The sequence below is a fragment of the Nilaparvata lugens genome, chromosome X (assembly GCF_014356525.2).
Source record: "Nilaparvata lugens isolate BPH chromosome X, ASM1435652v1, whole genome shotgun sequence".
Lineage (NCBI taxonomy): Eukaryota > Metazoa > Arthropoda > Insecta > Hemiptera > Delphacidae > Nilaparvata > Nilaparvata lugens.
In genome coordinates this window covers 95422868-95441583 of record NC_052518.1, presented here as the reverse complement: position 1 = coordinate 95441583, position 18716 = coordinate 95422868, and the positions used below count along the sequence as shown (strand labels likewise).

General features: G+C 35.9%; 1 protein-coding gene across 8 annotated transcripts in view; it reads right to left on the bottom strand.

Moving 5' to 3' along the window:
* Positions 1-18716, bottom strand: part of LOC111056372 (NAD 5'-nucleotidase) — a 51575-nt gene that overhangs the window by 10340 nt on the left and 22519 nt on the right. For all 8 annotated transcript variants that reach the window (XM_039442752.1, XM_039442753.1, XM_039442754.1 and 5 more), the window contains 6 exons: positions 15328-15680; positions 11565-11687; positions 8404-8572; positions 5710-5973; positions 2904-3154; positions 1098-1225 (listed from right to left, as the gene is read on the bottom strand). In XM_039442752.1, coding sequence (XP_039298686.1) covers positions 1098-1225; positions 2904-3154; positions 5710-5973; positions 8404-8572; positions 11565-11687; positions 15328-15680 — 1288 coding nt within the window. The remainder of the gene's footprint in view (positions 1-1097; positions 1226-2903; positions 3155-5709; positions 5974-8403; positions 8573-11564; positions 11688-15327; positions 15681-18716) is intronic.

The following is an 18716-nucleotide window of genomic DNA, read 5'->3' as shown; positions in this document are numbered from 1 at the left end:
ATTCTATACAACGTCAGTCCAGAAAGTAATAGGACTAAGCTGGTTGAAAAAGCGATGAACGAAATGTTTTGATTCTTCAATTTTCTTAAAAATAGACTTCTGTATCGACACAGCGCTGCCAGCACAAAAACATAATTTATTACACAAATTCCGCTTATTTATACCCTAAAGGTGCGAACAGAAAGAGTCAGTCACTGTGTAGATTTCGGTTTCGCTCGATACCACTAATCAGCTGTTAATTATTAGCTTTTGAATGTCATCGTGTTGAACAGAAATGAAGACTTGACCATGTTGGACACTCTCATGATTTACAATGTGATTTGTGTTAAGGTGCGTACAGATTCACAGGCCGCGAACACGAGCAATTCACTTTTAATCATTGAATGAAAAAAGACTAAGAAATTGTCAAAAAACCACTGATTTATTGATAATTAGAAAGACCGGTTTCGGTTATTACACCATTGTCAATCTCTGATAAACTCCGTTAATGACGTTAATGTTTTTGTTAGTTTTGAAATTATTTTCATTTATAAAACTTAAATTGGAAGATAATATTTTATGATGTATTTTAGTTTATTATTTTGTTCAAAATTATTGTACTGATTTGTTTTAAGAATAGTTCATTCATTTAGTTTGTTATGTGTTATGAATATATTTCAATTTAATTCCTTGGCAAAACGATATGCTTACATTATCGTACACAATACAATACTGTAGACCTTTTGTAGCCTGTACACATTAGAAGTGACGTATGTTCTATACGTGAATAATGATGCTATATATCTTGCGGTAGCCAAACTTAAAATATGAAAACCCACTTTTTTATAGAAATGTTTATTTTTACGTGCACGACACAATGAACGCACTTTATTATCAATGGAAAAGTCTATCCAATCACAGAATAATATTAAAAAAATATATTTTTTTGAACGCGCTGTATTATCAATGGAGAAGTCTATCCAAGTACTGAATAATATTCAAAATAAATATTTTTTTGAATGCCCACATGAGCGTTTTGCTTGTACGAATGAGATTAAGAGATGATGAAACATGTTTGGTTCAGGACTGAAGGATGCAAACTGATAGGAATGTCTAACCTGCGTGACAACGTGACAAGGCTTTGCCTGTGGCGTGACATTCGGCGACTTTTGCCCATCCGCACCTTGATTGCCTCAAAGTGATTCTGGATCGCCAATCCGAGTTCAGGAGCCTCTTCTTCGTCCAACTGAAAACAAATCAACCACTAATTACTCATTATCATTACAAGAGTATTATTCTGTTGTTATGATAAAAATTATCATTATATTATCATCCACATCCACTGCCATTATAACGTGGACCTCACTATAGTAAATTTAATAGAAAACTGGTAATTCATACATGGATAGTTTCGAACAATTAAATTTTAGTATAAGTAGCTTATATCTTGAGAAATTTCCTCCTAGCTTAGTATAAAGACTTCTCATGTTTTTTATCTAATTTTCAACTATTCTTTAGTTTCCCTTATGCCTCTACTCTGCTAATTTCCTCACCCCTGTTTCTCTTCCCGATTTTCCCAATAAATGTTAGATTAAAAAAACTAAGTTGCATGTTATCCCATTATTATTTTCTTGAATTATTTAATCATTGAACATTCGGCCTCTGCGCTCAGGTGTTCTCGAACATTGCAGGGACTTCCTGTTTGATATATTTATATATTAACCTATTCAATGAGATTTCATTTTTCATATTCATTTTTTTATATTCATTTATTTATTCCTCATAAATTACAAAGTAGATCAATAAACTATACAATAAACACTAAACTAATTAAATTGATGTACAAAATCAAATATTAGGATATGGGATATAGGATATATTAGCAATAAACACTGCAATAATTAAAGTGATGTACAAAATCAAATATTAGGAACTACTTCCCAAAAGAACAAGCTCGAGCTCATATTATATTTTACTTTTTTCTTTTATAACCATTGGGCCATATGAATAAAGTTGAGCATTTGCGTATACTTCTAAAATATTGAGCATATGCTTCATTTTCTATGAATAAACGTGAGCAAAACCTTTTGCTCATGCTCATCAAAAAATAATTTGAGCATTTGCTCAAAAGTAAAAGCTTATACTCAAAATTGTTTGAATAAACTGGAGCATTCGCCATTTTTGAAGCAAATGCTTCGAAAAAGGTGAGTCTAGTCTGGAGCAGCTTTTCACCTTTTGCTCATAGTAAAATGGCTCAACTAATTCGTGTGAGGAAGAGGAAACTATACCAGATACGATCACAACCAATAGTTGAGAACTAGAAAACTCTTTTTAGATTCAACCATGATATATATCACCATTATTCCTACAGAATAATAAATACCTATCGGATATAAAGACGGTCATCAAAGAATAGGAAATAGTTATTTAAGAAGATGAGAGTGTAGACGATTATAAGAAGGCTATTGAGATTATAAGATTATGCTCAAGATTATTATAGAGATGACATTTTTTCACACTATTATTTCAAAATTCAGAATTCAACTAACCTAAAACTCAATTCATAGATAGAGAACAGAGCAGACGACCAAACACAAGTGGTGTCTATACTTGCATATATTTAGCGCTTTCGTGAGTAGCACATTCTAATTCTTACCTTTCACTATGAAAATAAAGTAAGGCAAATCAGCTGATGAAAAATCTTTAAAATACGTGAGCATTTGCTCCAAAGCTCAGGAGCATAAGGTAAAGCTTATTCATATAAAATGGGCAAATGCTTATGCTTCTACCTAATGTTTATGAGCAAAACCTCATGCTTCATGCTCATGCTCATGAGCATATGCTCAGTTTTTATTAATATGGCCCATTGTCATTTTAATTATGGTTTTGGGAGAGGTAGAGATTTGATTTGATCTATAGCTCACCACAACAGTAGCCTGTTTGAAGCCAGTGTATCCATCACAGCCGGAATGCAGATAGGCCTTGGTGGCAAGCAGGTACTTCTGGTTGGGATCGAGATACTCGTCACCCACCCTGACCAGCGAGGCATCCACCCTCTGCCCGGGTGGGGCCGTCGGGTCAAAGCCAAAGCTCACTCCGGCCACCTGCGGGAACCGACCCTCCAGGCGAGGATACGCAGACACGCCGTTCTCAAGAGCTAGCAGAATGTCTGCACCTGATCATCAACAAATCATCAAAAATATCAGTATAGAAGATTGCAATATACGTCAATAACTAGAAAACTATCAGTACAAAATCTAATAAAAAAATGGCTAGTATAATAAATTATGTGATGAACATAATTTAATTTAACACAATGTGTACTCTCTCTCTCTCTTTCGCTCCGCCTACAGGCAATTTCTTGTACTATAGTGAGGTCCACGATATGATGGCAGTGGAGAGAGATGGGATAACAACGTAGCCGATCCTCACTGTCTTGTCAATGCCTTGTTGACGGTAGCTGATACAGGTTTTTTAATGTAATATTAATTGTTCATTCTCGTTTAAAATAATCAACTATATTTTATTAATTAATGATTAATACTACATTGTTAAAAGCCGATGTGGCAACAGAGCAAAGCGTGAGAGAGATAGCGCTATCTGCTTTGTTGAATGATAGACAAGGATAGCAATACCATTGCTAATCAAACACTGCCATTATAAGGTGGACCTCACTATATGTGTTTGTGTGTACTTCATTATTGCGTTCATAAACTTAGTGTTGATCGAGAGTTTGAGTCGAGTACATCATTTCACCTGCCCTATTAGAGTAATTATTTACAGTCAACGGTTCGGGTGAATACGACGTGTAGACTCGCATCTTAATGAATGATTTTACGTTGTACCATCACGTTAATCATCTCTTGAAAATAGAGTTAATTTGATTTGATTAAAAAGATGACTGGTATAATTATGATTTAACCGGTGATATCTTTGTCTCATGACTTAGTTAATCTTTCAGAAGAATACAAGTGGTTCGATAGACATTCTTGCAGTCTATACCACCGCTGCGCACCAATGTAAACTGAGGGGGTGTTTCTTCTCTTCTATAATATTTACCAAAATTATGCTATCAAATATCTATTTGAATCCTTGATTGGTTGGGAGCTTTTAGTAGATTCGTTTATTCAAATGCACAGATTCTCATCATATTTAATTGTCATTTATTCTAGCAACTATAGTAACTAGGAATTTCATTGAAAAATATTTTTGAAATTTAACGTCAGCTACCAGGAACTTCATTGAAAAATATTTCTGAAATTTAACGTCAGGTTTATTGAATTCTAAATCGAATGACTTAATGAAAGTCATGTATCACGTCAAATTTTCAAACAAAATTTATACAGTAATTGATTTGGGACAGAAGCCATATTCAATTTTTAATTCTTGGGAACTTGCTAACTTGCTGCAACTAAATTCGGGCCTCGGTTATTCTATGAAACTAAATTTTGAGCTTAATAAGAAAACACTAAAAGTTTGGCACTCACCATTTTAACAATTTAAACTTCGACTCTTCAGAAACACTTACTTGAACTTTCTATACTTGAACTCACACGCACAAATAATTTCCTGATTCTACTCCTACTAACTCTATAAACCTTGATTCCCTATTCAACTAGATACAAATTTATAATAACTTAAACCCTCTGTTTTGTCCCTCTGAATGGGAAATGGAACCATTCAGAGGACCGAGGCTCGCACACCGTTACATGATGTTTTTCCGGTTACGTCGCTATTCGAACTGTGGCCTTTTCACTGAAAATTATTCCCCCTCCACGAGCGTTGAGCATAACTTCCAGTGGAAAAGCCAAAGCTGCAAAAAGGTCAATGCTCGTAAAATTCCCAAATATAATAGCTTTTCGACATGAAATTGAAACAGTATTTGAAAAATGCACGAAAATTGAGGGCATTGCAGTTAGAAGGATTCAGCTCCAAATTTCTAGTTTTTGAGATAATAATTAATGAAAACCTTAGGGAAAAAAACTCTTTGTCTATCAGTTATGAGCTACCATCATGTTATTCTATATGTCGCCATACACATTCTAAGTGAGTTTAAAGATGTTTCTACTTGTTCTTTGATCAAAAAAAAAAATATATATATATTTATATATAATTTGGAGCTGAATCTTTTTTGCCCCAATTTCAGGTATATCAAGGGTATCTTTGCAATAAATTATAGATGGTTTTCATTGAGAAAAGTTTTTTATTTGCATATACTATAGCACAAAAAAGATATTGAGGTTAGAAACGCGCCAAACTGATTCAACCAGCTGTTCACAGCCGCCAGTATTTTCAGCACTGCCTCTTGAATATGAATATTCGGTTGGGCCAAAAACGATTCAGCTCCAGGAGCTGGATCTTTTTTCCGCCAACCCAAAGAAGACACCCATGCTATCTCTGTTGTTTTTGAATGGATTTGAATCCTGATTGCACCAATCGATGCAGCTATTTTTTTGGAATCAGAAAATGTCTTAACCTGAAATTGGTCAAAAAGTGGAGCTGGATCCTTTTTGTTGCAAGGCCCTCAATTGCTTTAATTTTGACAACTAAGCAGCAAGTTAGCAATTTCAATAATGACCTGGTCGATTCCCACACTAAAATTCAAGGTTCAACATACAGTAAAAATCAATGTTCATTCAGTTCAATAACCTGCAAAAGAATATAAGATACACAAAACCAACTACAATAATACCCACTCAATATCACACTATTACAATGATATGAACCAACCTGAAACTTGCAAAACAACAAGAGGATCTCGCATTGGAACAATATTGACGAGATCGCCAAGAGTGAACGGCCCAGGGGGGAGGATTTTGTCAGCTCGCAGAGTTCCGGAGTTGAGGATGACCAAGTCGGCACCAGTGGCTGCTAGGATGATGTCGCACACCCAGTTGCCGAGGTTCGTCTCTCCTCGACGAACCGCCTCGAACCGCCCATCCAGAGAAACCGCGAACTCTCCAAGCAGTTCACTCATTTTACCTTCCATCACACCTGAAAACAGTCATTAAATAAATTTTTACTCAACGACAAGTACATTACAGAATAACAATAATCATATATTGAATTGAACAAAAATGCGTAGTGTACAGTCAATGAATACAATACTGCTTGCTAAAAAATGAACTTTGTCTGCAAACGGGAGCATACACAAATGAGATAATATAAACTTAAATAATTAAAATAAATAATAATGATATTATTATTACTGGTGTTCTGCCCTAGGGCAGGTCTAAACATGATTCCTCCTTCTCCATTCCTCTCTGTCCTGTGCAATTCTCTTCATCTTGGAGTACTTTCCCTCCTCCCTGATATCATCCACCAACTTCACTCTTTTTCGTCCCAGCACCCTCCCTCCTTGCACAGTCCCTTCCATTGTCTCCACAAGTAGTCCGCCATGCCTCAGCAAGTGTCCCAGCCAGTTCCGCTTTCGTCTCCTTATCACTGCCATAATATTCCTTTCCTTTCCTACTCTACGCAGTACCTCCTCATTCCTCACTTTATCCATCCAGCTGATCCTCTCCATCCTCCTCCACACCCACATTTCAAAGGTCTCCAATCTCTTCGCTTCCTGCTTTCTGAGAGTCCAGGTTTCCGCTCCATAGAGAGCCACGCTCCACACAAAACACTTGGCCATCTTCTTCCGCAGTTCTATTTGCATTTTGCTACTCACCAATCTTCTTATATTGCTGAATGCCTCCTTTGCTCTTGCAATTCTCACTTTTACTTCTAAATCACATCGCATATCCTCTTTAATCATACACCCAAGATACCTGAATGATGACACCTGTTGAATGTGATGCAATCCTATGTTGATTGTTGCTTTCTTTGGAGTCTTGCTGATCACCATACTTTTTATTTTCTTCACATTCACTCTCATCCCATACTCTTCACAACAGTGATTGATATGTTTTAACATATCATTCATTGCGAGCTCATTTTCAGCCAGCACAGCCATGTCATCTGCAAACTTGATACATTCTATCCTTCTCCCTCCAATCTTCACCCCCCCCTAATAATGATAATAATGATAATAAATATTAATGATACCAAATAATAAAGATAATAAATAATTAATCCACACACACACACATACAAAATGGAGCTGTTAAATTAAAGCTTACACCTTCCAACGGTATACATAGATTGATAAGAGAAATTTATCATTTATTCATCATTAATCCCAACTAATTCCCGTACTAATTTTTCCCCTCACTTGAAATTGAAATTTATTTATTACAAATTTACTGATATGACTGATCGAGTAGGCCTATACATATTTCATATCAAACACTTAAGGTGTAACAAACGAAAAACTTTTATGCAAACAGTATAAGGCTCAACTCACACCACCTCGACTCGAATCGTACGACTCCAGTCTCTCAACTTCACGACTTTTTTGCTCATTGTCACTACTTCAGTTCCATGCTACTCCATTTTCTAACCTTACTTTATTAAAAATATAAGATCTAATTCGTTAATACTTAGCATGTAAAAAATTGTATAATAATTATTATGAATATATTGTCTTATCTATTCCTTATTATTGTCTTATCTAAAATGATAAAACATCACTTTCATTAAAAATGCACGGTACTATAGTGAGGTCCACGTTATAATGGCAGCGTAGGAAGTTAGGAGAAAAGGGTTGCCAGATCTCAGCCTTGCCACCCAAACAGCTCATACTGGTATATCTGATCAATTTAACTGTTCATTATTGTTAAAAATAGTTAATCATATTTTATTTGTCAGGAAAATATATTTTTTAGAGATTTAATAATAAATTTTCATGATTGAGATTAAATATTTTGTCAATTAGTTGAATTTCTACATTGTTGATAAACGATGTGGCAACATCGCAAAGCGTGAAGGAGATAGCGCCATCTGCTTTGTTGAATTATAGACAAGGATAGCAGCACCATTGCAAATCACACACTGCCATTATAACGTGAACCTCACTATACGCAACTCAAGTCGAGGCTCGACCAACACGTCGAGTCGACGCTCGACTCAGTCTCACAGTCGTAGGGTCGCGGAGACTAGAATTGACTGGTCTGAGTGTCACCATTTGGAAACACATGCTGCGTCGAGAAGGGACTAGAGAAGCTGTCTCTTCTCGACTTGAGTCGTGTAAGTGTGAGTTGAGTCTCATATAACAGTTGAGTTTTTTTTTAATGAACAGAAAAATAAATTATACAGATCTTCATCATTGTCTTATCTAATTTGAAATAATTAATCTAATTAGTTCAATTATTCATTTTTGTAAATCATATAATTTTATTTCCATTGAGTAAATGATTTTATAAGAGATACTAATATGTTGTGATATCCATCCATAATGGAAACACTGGGATTTTGTCAAAAAATCCCAGTGTTTTCATGATTTTATTAGATTTTGTGTGACCGGCCAAACAGAAGACTAACCTGAAAAACGTTCTAATTGCGTTTGGGTAAGCTCATCTTCATTGTAGGCTGCAGCCGTTATATCAATCTTCTCACAACGCACATCAGCTGTTGATCCACAGAACGAGACGGTCACGCGAGACATTTGTCTGAAGTCCGTTCCGCTTTTTATAATGTATCTATCGTTCACCTGTGGAGCAGAAAGTAAGTTTTTCAATTCCTTTCCCACAACAAACATTTTCAATTTGTAAATTAATCCTTACTTTAAAAAAATTAACGTTTTGTTAGAGAGTTCCGAGTATTCTTTTCAAAGAATGGTCATTGATATGTTCAAAGCTCCGCCAATTTATGTACATACAAAACAATATTATCTCCAGCGACCACATAATACACATAGACGGAGTAAGCAGGCTGAGTTTTGAAGCCAACTTTAGTGCGATGACACAACAAATATGGCGGCGGCCTTGTACTGGGAAAAGAGCTGAGAGCGGCACACAGGTGTATGCGGCACATAGGTGTATGCGGCTCGGCAATCTCGGCATCAGTATTCGCTTGGCTATATTCTTCCGAGAATATCAGGAGAACGGCTGATCTTAGAAAAAAAGGTACAGATAAAATTCATATTTTTATCTGAAACTTTCTCGCCTACTAAAAACTTTCCTACAATAAAGATGAAAATTTTCCTCGAATACCAACTTTTCATGTCACGTTTTTGAATATGCGAGAAACTTTCAACTTTTTTTCATTCATTAAAGCTGAATAAATTCAAAACTTGTAATTTTAGTTACATGATTAGAATCAGTGATTCATTGGGTATAGGTATACCAAATTTGAAAATATTTACTTAATCCTAAGGGGCTAAACGATGTTGTATTTGTAGCTCAGGTACTACAATTGTTAACGTCTCTGAGCTGGATTTTGCGTTTCTAGACCCAACTATGATGACCAACTTGGCTTCATAGGTCTTAATGCTGTAGTAATACGATTGCTCTGTCTATTTGTACTATGTGGTCGTTGATTAATATCATAGTATTTATAAATTGCATGATTTATATCATGTACAGTTCAATAATTATTATTCCAGTTAATAAAATGTGAATTCATCTAAAACTTTGCTGTATTGAAAGCTATATAAGTGTATAAGCCAGTAATAACAGCAATGAGCATTAGCTCAATGAGTCATGAGAATAGCTGGCTCAGTTTTGCTAAAATATTATGCATCAAATATCAAGAATATTAATCGCCAATCACAACTATCCAATACCTCATGCAATTCGAATATTGATAGATAACGTTAATATTAATCCCATTTACTTATAGGATCAAATAATCAGATATGTAAAGTATAAATACAAAGGATTTCAAAAAATATATACACTCTTGACAGTGAATATCTTAGTAACGCACTGGCAGGCCGTTTCAGACCGTCGAGCACCGTCGTCTTCAGAAATACGTATCTCCCAATTTTGAAAAATCTGTCCATTTCAAGCCGGCGTAGCATCGCCTCGCTTTCATGGCTCTAAATAATACGCATCGCTTATGCTGCGGTTTCCAACCATGTGAAATCAATTGTGTTCTCTTGACTGCTGTGTTGGAAGATTAAGGATAGTAGCATAGCCACCTCTAATACAAGGCCCCGGCCTACGATATTGCAACGTCGCAGTGTAGGCCTAGAATATAATACATGATTGGTGAAAAAGATCAACTTTACTTGTTCGTCATATGAAACTGCATCAAGAAAGCAACGCCCCCGCAGTATATGACACGTCAAAGTGCAATCTAATAAAATTACTAATATCATAGCCACCTTTAATACAAGGCCCCGGCCTACGATATTGCAACGTCACAGTGTAGGCCTAGAATATAAAACATGATTGTTGAAAAAGATCAGCTGGTATTTTTAAAAATCTTTTTCATCAATCATGTATTAGATTGTAGGCCTACACTGCGACGTTGCAATATCGTAGGCCAGGGCCTTGTATTAAAGGTGGCTATGATATTAGTAATTTATTAGATTGCACTTTGACGTGTCATATACTGCGGGAGCGTTGCTTTCTTGATGCAGTTTCATATGACGAACAAGTAAAGTCGCCGTCGCTCCTGTAGCGAGCATGCACTCTGAGCTTAACAATAACACTCGACCACAGCTAAAACTTTCATCATTTGATCAAAGTTTGAGCTGTATTTGGGTTGCCACCAACCTGTCTCCCCGACAACTAGTCTCTTCGCTATTTTGATCACAGGCGTCAGTAAATCCCCTAACAAAATATACTGTACCATTGCCGTCAACTAGTCTCCCCGACAGTAAATCCCCTGCTGGATAGGCCTATGAGGGGATCGTACCCGACAACTAAGCTCCCCGACAGTTGACGTTAAAATCCGACAGTTAAATTCCCCTACTGGTTCAGAGGGGACTAGTTGTCGGGACCGTAGACGACTACCAAGCTCCTCGGACGCTCACGACAACCAAGCTCCCCGACAGTTGAGCTCCTCTCTCAGGAGCTCAGTTGACGCCGTCAGTAAATCCCCTCGAAAGTGGTTTTAAAAGGAGCTTTACTGTCGGGGAGCTTAGTTGGCGCGTTCCCATGTATTTACAAGAAGAATGGAAAAATATTTTTGCTGTGAACTGTTTCTAACTTGCGTATTAATAGGCTACATCACCCAAAGACGTCGCTTAAGCTACGCTACTGCGATCTGAAACGAGCACACAGTTTAGTTTACATGCGGTCTCCTCATGCTACACTACCTTTTGATAAAGCATCGATCTGCAATATCAAATAAGATTCATAGCAGTACGTTATTTTATTTTAAAAAATCAAAAATCGAAATCATTTATTTGTCAATTATGAGGATAGCAATAATAAATAAAACAAATACTTCATACTTATACAGAAAAATAATAAAATTTAAACTTACATTTTTAATTGGCGTTGCCAGCAAAACCTAAGTTTGTGTGCTAGCAACGAGTACCAAAAGATGTCATTTAATTTAACATAAACATAAAAGATCATTAAACATTTTATTTAATAGTAGTAATAATAAATAAATAAATAATAATTGTAGTAATATAATATCTGAAAAAATGTAACTTAGTGAAAGAAATAACATAATTCAGATTACATTCACTATCAAACAGTGTATAATTTTTTCCGAGCCCTCTGGAATTACAAAAATGATTTTACCTTACGAACATCGTAGTTATGGTCATGACCTCCTAGAATGAGATCAATATGAGTGGAATTTTCGGCTAGACGGATGTCATTGGGCATCCGCATATGAGTTAAGGCTATCACGTAATCACAGCCCTGCAAAATCAACAAAATACCAAAAACTGCATTTACAATATTGATTGAGTGGTTAAATGTATTAACCATTTCTTGTAGAAACCAAGTTACAACTTTTATTGTCTCTTTTCTGTTTAGGGCTACTTGTAATACGAATAGAAATAAAAATCCCAGTACCCTTTTTTGAATTATTTTATGTTGAAAAATGTTGTGATAAAATAATTCAAAAAAGGGTACTGGAATTTTTATTTCTATTTATACAACTTTTATGTCTGGTTTCACCAAGCTCGGTCAATTCATTTGAACGTGATCAAGCTGGGTACGATTTAAAAGTGTGCACTGGAAATATCGTTAATAACTATCACCATAGAAATCATATGTTCCAGTACATTCGTTGTTAACCGTACCTATTCAAATTCTATATTGATTTATACAATAAGTACATCATCAAAATGATAGGGGAGAGAAAAAATGAAGTAACCCTTGTGCAATTCCTCTCCCAAATTTATATAAAGTTACACATAGTCCAAATAGGTTAAGTCTTGTAGTTGTTCACTTCACAAAATTTTCAGTCCTTAATTATTTTCACAATGTAGATTTTTAAATTTAGATGTTTCAAAACCAAACATAGGATAAATATTTCACATTATTATCACTAAAATAGTAAATATTCACACTTTAAAGAAATAATTTTGAAGGACCAATAAACCAACTTCAATTTATAAGCACAGCTGTTGATTTGACAAAGTTCAAATGTCTTGACCGGGCTTGGTGAAACCGGACTTTACAGTTATAAATAATATAGTAAAACTAAATGGTACTAATTCAATAGTAAAATTCGGCCTATACTGGGCCAATAAGATTACAATATTTAAAGAATATAGACTAAAACTATCAATATAACAAATACAAAATGAAAACGAATGTAACTAAACAATTTCACTCTATTGACATAAGGTGAGAAAAAAATCTGATTTATTCATGTATAAATATCCAAGAATTTTGAATTAAAAGCCTGAGCTTGCGAGCATAGAGTGGACTTAATACAAATAGATGATTATGAACTATCTGTTCATAAAGAAATGTTGTTCTCACAAAGCTTCGATTGAATGTTCATCATACTCCAGTTGTATTATTTAATTAAGAACTCATAGTAAGTGGGTAACACTATTAGCTAGTGTTGTGAAATCCTTCAACCAGAAATGTAGGGCACACAGTTAATTATCCTTCAATCCTGGTGACTACGAAAACGGTCTCACTGGAAATAAATTGAATGTTTGAAAATTTTAGAAAAATCAATATTTATTTTTACAACAATATTATCGGACTGAAAATTCGAAAAATTGCAATTAAAATTCACTATCTGGTTTTACAATAACTATCGGATTGCAAATTAGAAGAATGCTCATCGAAATGCTGCAACTCAAATTCTGAAATCAAATAGTCGTTGTAATCAAGAAAGATTTCCCAATGTTGTTTTCCACCACGAACTGCTTATTATTGAATCACTTTTTGCTATTAAAAAGAACGACTAGCAGTCAGATGTTTTACAATAAATGAATTAATCACTCAAGTGATTTAATAAAAAGCAGTTCGTGATGGAAAACAACATTGAAATTCTATTCTGCCAGACAAGCTGATTCCACACTCTACCGTCAGGTAAGGCTACGAAGGCAATATAGAACCCATTAATTTCAACAAAGCATGTTTGAAACTCCACCTAAAAATAACATGGCGGACCTGCCGAAAGATCTCGTTGTCACAGTGAGTGATTAATTCATTTATTGTAAAACATCTGACTGCTAGTCGTTCTTTTTAATAGCAAAAGTGATTTAAAAATTTCCCGTTTTACTAAGTTCGATCAATGGAAAACTAAAGAAAGGTATGCATTTCAAGAAAATACTAATAAGAACGCAAATCAAGAGTTTGTAGAGAAATGCCATAAAGCAGCTTTGACAATTCCGCAGTCAATCGAATGATGTGACGACAGATATAGTAAGGGTATGATCACATTGGCTGCACATAGGTGCAAATGCACATGCATGACCAAGCGTGCAGATGAGAAACAAAATCTTGAAAGAGCAATAAGAAACACGTTGTGACTTGCCTGTAGTTGTTCACACTGAACGCCACCAGTAAGTGCACGCTTCAGTGTGAGTGATCTTATGGTTCTTTCTAGATTTTGTTTCTCATCTGCGCGCTTGGTCATGCATGACCAAGCGTACACTTGCACATGCGTGCATTCAATGTGATCATAGTCTAATTAATTTCAAAAATACTAATATGAGAGGAGATCAAGAGTTTGAAGCGAACTCTTCCATCTCACATAAGAGAAATAGTGCCACTTTGTTTATTTATTTATTTATTTATTCGTGGACAGAATAACAAATCATATAAATATGATTAGGAAGGAACAACAGGCTTGGCCCGAATCTATTCCATTCCCAAATTTTGATAAATTAATAAAATGTCCAAAAAATAGGTTATGTTTCTACTGTAAAACGTTCAAGTTCAATTTTCGTCCAAAAATATATACAAGCTAAACATTTTGAATTTATAGAAATTAAAACACCAAACTATATTTAAATATAACACTTAATTATCACTTCATATTGAATTAATCAAGTTATTTTATAAAATTTTGGAGGAGTTAAAAAAAACGCCCACGCCCAGGGAATTCCTTATTGTATTGTCACTTTTTGTGTAGTTTAGAAGTTGATATTGTGGTAATTATTCATATTAAATAAAAAGACTAAGAAGTTGTCAAAAACCATAGATTTCCACAGAAACCCACAGTTGAGGAGAATATCGAGTTTCTGCATGTTAATAACAAAGGCAGATCTTTGAATATTCTAGAGGCTTTAGAAATAACAAGATTAATTAAGGACAATTCCCAGTATAGTTTGAATGACCAGATTTATTTCAACCAATACAAAACTACGAATTTTAGTTTTATCATAGCATTGTAAGCATTCATTAGTCAATAGTTTTTCTATTTACATATTTGTTTTATTATCTTTTACTTGTTTTCTTGGTTCTTATTTTGTACTGAAAGTAAATTTTGTTATCATGGCGAGTCTGTTGCTTAAGTCGCCATTTTGTGACGTTTTTGTTATACCATTAAGTGGGAGGAGACTGTCTAGCTGGGCCAATGGCAGGCGTTCATGCTCTTGACCAAATGCATTACTCGCCTACTAGTATAAATTTTGCTGCTCTTGTATTTAGTTTTAGTTTATCAGAGATTGACAATGGTGTAACAACCGAAACCCGGTATTTCTAAATATCAATGAATCTGTGGTTTTTAACAACTTATTAGTCTTTTTATTTAATATTATTGTATTGTGTCCTTACAGATTAGCAGACTTCCTTGTTGGTTGATGTTTGATTAATGTATGTTATGTGAAATCTGTTGTGTTCTCTTGTCTGTTATGTTGGTAGATGAAGGATATTAGTAATATATTAGATTACACTTTGACGTTTCATATACTGCGAGAGCGTTGTTTCCTTGGTGCAGTTTCATATGACGAACGAGTAGAGTAAAGTAAAGTAAAGAGAAGCTCCATGAAGCACTTATGGCAATCCCCCAGATAATCTAATGAAGTGGCGACAGATAAAATTGAACAAAACCCTGGAAAATTGAAAGTTGACCATGACATCATACCTCTTGCTTCAGTTTATCACCCAACTTGTTGCCAACATCGACAAAATCCAAGAAGGTGACTTCATCGGGATTGATGGTAGCCAACGTGTCGAGCCACTCTCTCTCCACGAGGCCAATCAGACCAAGTCGCTTGCCCACCCAGTCCACAACATGGGTGATCTTGCCATCCCCCAGGGGTCGGCCAGTTTCGTTGTCGATCACATTCGACATCAACCAGGGAAAGTTGGTTTCCGCGGTGCGAGCACTCAGCACCTCCAGGCCGAAATCGAACTCATGGTTTCCGAACACGGCACAAGCCACGTTGCAGTTGTTCAGCACACAGCTCATCTGTTCGCCTTTCGTGAATGTGCTCACTGCAACACAAATCATAATCATTGCTTAGTGACATGTTATTATGTATGTAGGTGTATGTTTATATATTATTAACTTTATATGTTTATAATATATATTATATATTATATGTCGTCAAAAAAAGTTCAAAAACTAATTATAAACTTTGTTGTATTTATTTGTTACTTTTTGTGTACCTGCACTTTTAGTTATTATTGAATGAATGAATGAATTTATATGCCAAAAACAAAATACAAAAAATAAATATGTGCTACTGCACTTAACTAAAATACATACATAAAAACTAGGGAACTATTAATAATAATAATAAAATGTTGGCTCTACTGGCAAAAGTAACACTTGAGCGCCAGTAGTGAGTTCAATTAAAAAGTAATTATATAATATTATTATTTTGTGGTCAAGAGTCACAGCTCATGCTGTAAGCAGTAGTATCTTCACTTTTATTAGTGTGTTATATTTTGTATATTGACTGTGTCACGATGTATTTCGTGACTAATGAGGGAAATTGATTTTAGAGCTAGTTTTGTCGACGCTCGGTAATCTTTTTAAAAGATCTCGTTGTACAACGAACGGCTCAGGCACTGGGCTACTGCTCAGCTACACCGCGCATCCTTATCTTATCTGACTCGGCTGCCAAGGAAGACCGGCCGAGCAGAAGAGAGAGTTAGTGAGGTTAGGTCAGTTGGTCTTGAGCTGTGGAAGGGATCAGGACGCGGCCAGAGCGGGTGCAACTCGTGACACGATCATCCTCTACACTTCTTCAACAACTTCGAACTGCGCCTTCCCTTAACTGGAGTTAAAGGAAGACGCGTGAGGCATCGAGATACGGCACTGGCGAGAAGGCGAGTCCCGTACGACGACTTCCGCTGCTCGTGGCAGCCAGACAGCCTGTTTCGACCTGTGACAACAAGTTAAATTTTGGACCAAAATCTAACAAGATCCAGGAGGATTCCGAAGAGGGTCGGAAAGCAAGAGGACCTCAAGTAAGGATTGGGAACGCCTTTCTCGACCCGGAGATCTCGATCCTGACAGCTGGAGACAACCGGTGACCGAGGTGTTGGACTCGGTGACTGCCAGCGACGCCCGGTTCCAGGGCCCCTCTAGCCTGCTAGCCCCAGGCGGAATAGCAAGAGGACCTCCAGCAAAGATAGGGAACATTTTTCCTGTCCCGAAGACTGTATTCTCCGAGAATACCAGAATGTTCCTACTCCCGTCTCTCCACGCCCAACCCTGTTAGGCAGTGCGAAAGCACGACCCCTCTTCCCTAAAAGAGGGAATCATTTCAATAAAGCACTGAAGTCCCTGTTTCAACCCCCGACTTGAACGAGGGTGGTTGACGGACACCACACTAAGCGTCCCGTCCCCTGCTGCGGCCCACCCCAGACGCCGACAGAGTCTAGCCGGCCCAGAGCGACACTGGGAATTCTGGTAGAAGAAGGTGTGGGCAAAAATCTACTCAGAACGTAGTCTTTAATTCTATGAATTTTATGCAATAAAATTATATTTATTTATCTATCCAATCTAACTCATGCACCATGAAATACTCGTATACGTCAGAGACACATTTCTCAAAATTCACAAGTTACATGTTCATTCGTTTTGAACTATTTTTGACGACACTACAGTCAGGTGTAGTACAACTACATCAAAAATAGTACAAAAACGGATTATTGACTTGCAGTTCGTCATGGATAGTGAAATAGATGAGTATTACATATTCACCTATGAATTTTAACAGGTGACTCTCAATTCACTAGTGGAACTAACCATATGCGCCCTGTGAAACATTGTTCATCTCGTTGTGCGGCTACTATAGCATAATAACAAACTTATTACTTTTGGGGACACCATATGTTTTTATAGTGACTAGTGACATAATATTACTCAACCCTCAATCGTCTGTTACTAGATGATTCATCATTGTATGATTCACTTTCAAAAATTCAGTTTCAAATGAGAAAGTCAGCATATGAAAAAGCATTAGTCACCTACCTATTGAATTAGTGAAAAGCTTGGCCGTTTTTCACTAGTGATCAACGGTTATTAAATAAAATAACAGAATATCATAAAAATAGAATGTGACAATCACTAATGAAGTTAAAAAAATAACAGGTGGTTATGTTATATGTTTTGAAGGGACGAATTCAAGGATCGAATTGTTAACTTCACACGTCAACCGAAGCTTATTGTGTGTCCCAAGTATGTTAGTTGGGCAAACCAATACCTGTGTCCTTTAAAAGATCCAGGAGTTTTTTCCCTATACTAACATCCTATTCATCACCTGGTTGATTCAACAGATGGTTGGAAGTGATATTGACATCGACAATGTAGAAAGATAGGTGACTTTTCCTTGAGAAACATAAAAAGTAACAAATCTTTTTTGATTTACTAGTGAATATCTAACTTGTATCTTTCGAGGAATGGGCCCCAGGCAACAACATAATATATAAGGACAGGACAGATTCATGAGTAACCGCCATGAAATGTTTTGTTACATTAATTCTGTAAATAATGTGTGTGCAACACGGTTGCAAGATTCAAAACTTTTTGAAGATTCAAACAAAACCGTTTCAAGATTTTTTTTGCAAGCCCAGCAAAAATCAGAACCGATCATTTCAATTTAATTTATACAACACACCATGTAAAATATAAAGAAGCATAATGTTTCACACGTACAGTATTGTATTTCTTTTGTCACTATTTTTTCAACAACCTCTATAACCTTTCGACACAGGCCTTGACTTTCATGAAGGAGACACCTGAACTATAGAGAAAAGATAGCATAGGTAAAGCATCTTCAGTATGCTAGGTATATCATAGTATGCCATCTTTTCTCTATGCCTCAACTGAGAATATTTGAGCAAATTTTTGGAAACATGTAATTTAATGATAATGTTTGATCCAATGTTTATATATATATTTTTATTATTATTGGTTTTTTTCACATGGGAACTGTGTATCTAATGATTGCTTGTTTGGACACGGAAAGTACTGAGAATATTCTATAGGTTTGGCATTATCAATTGAGAACAATTTTC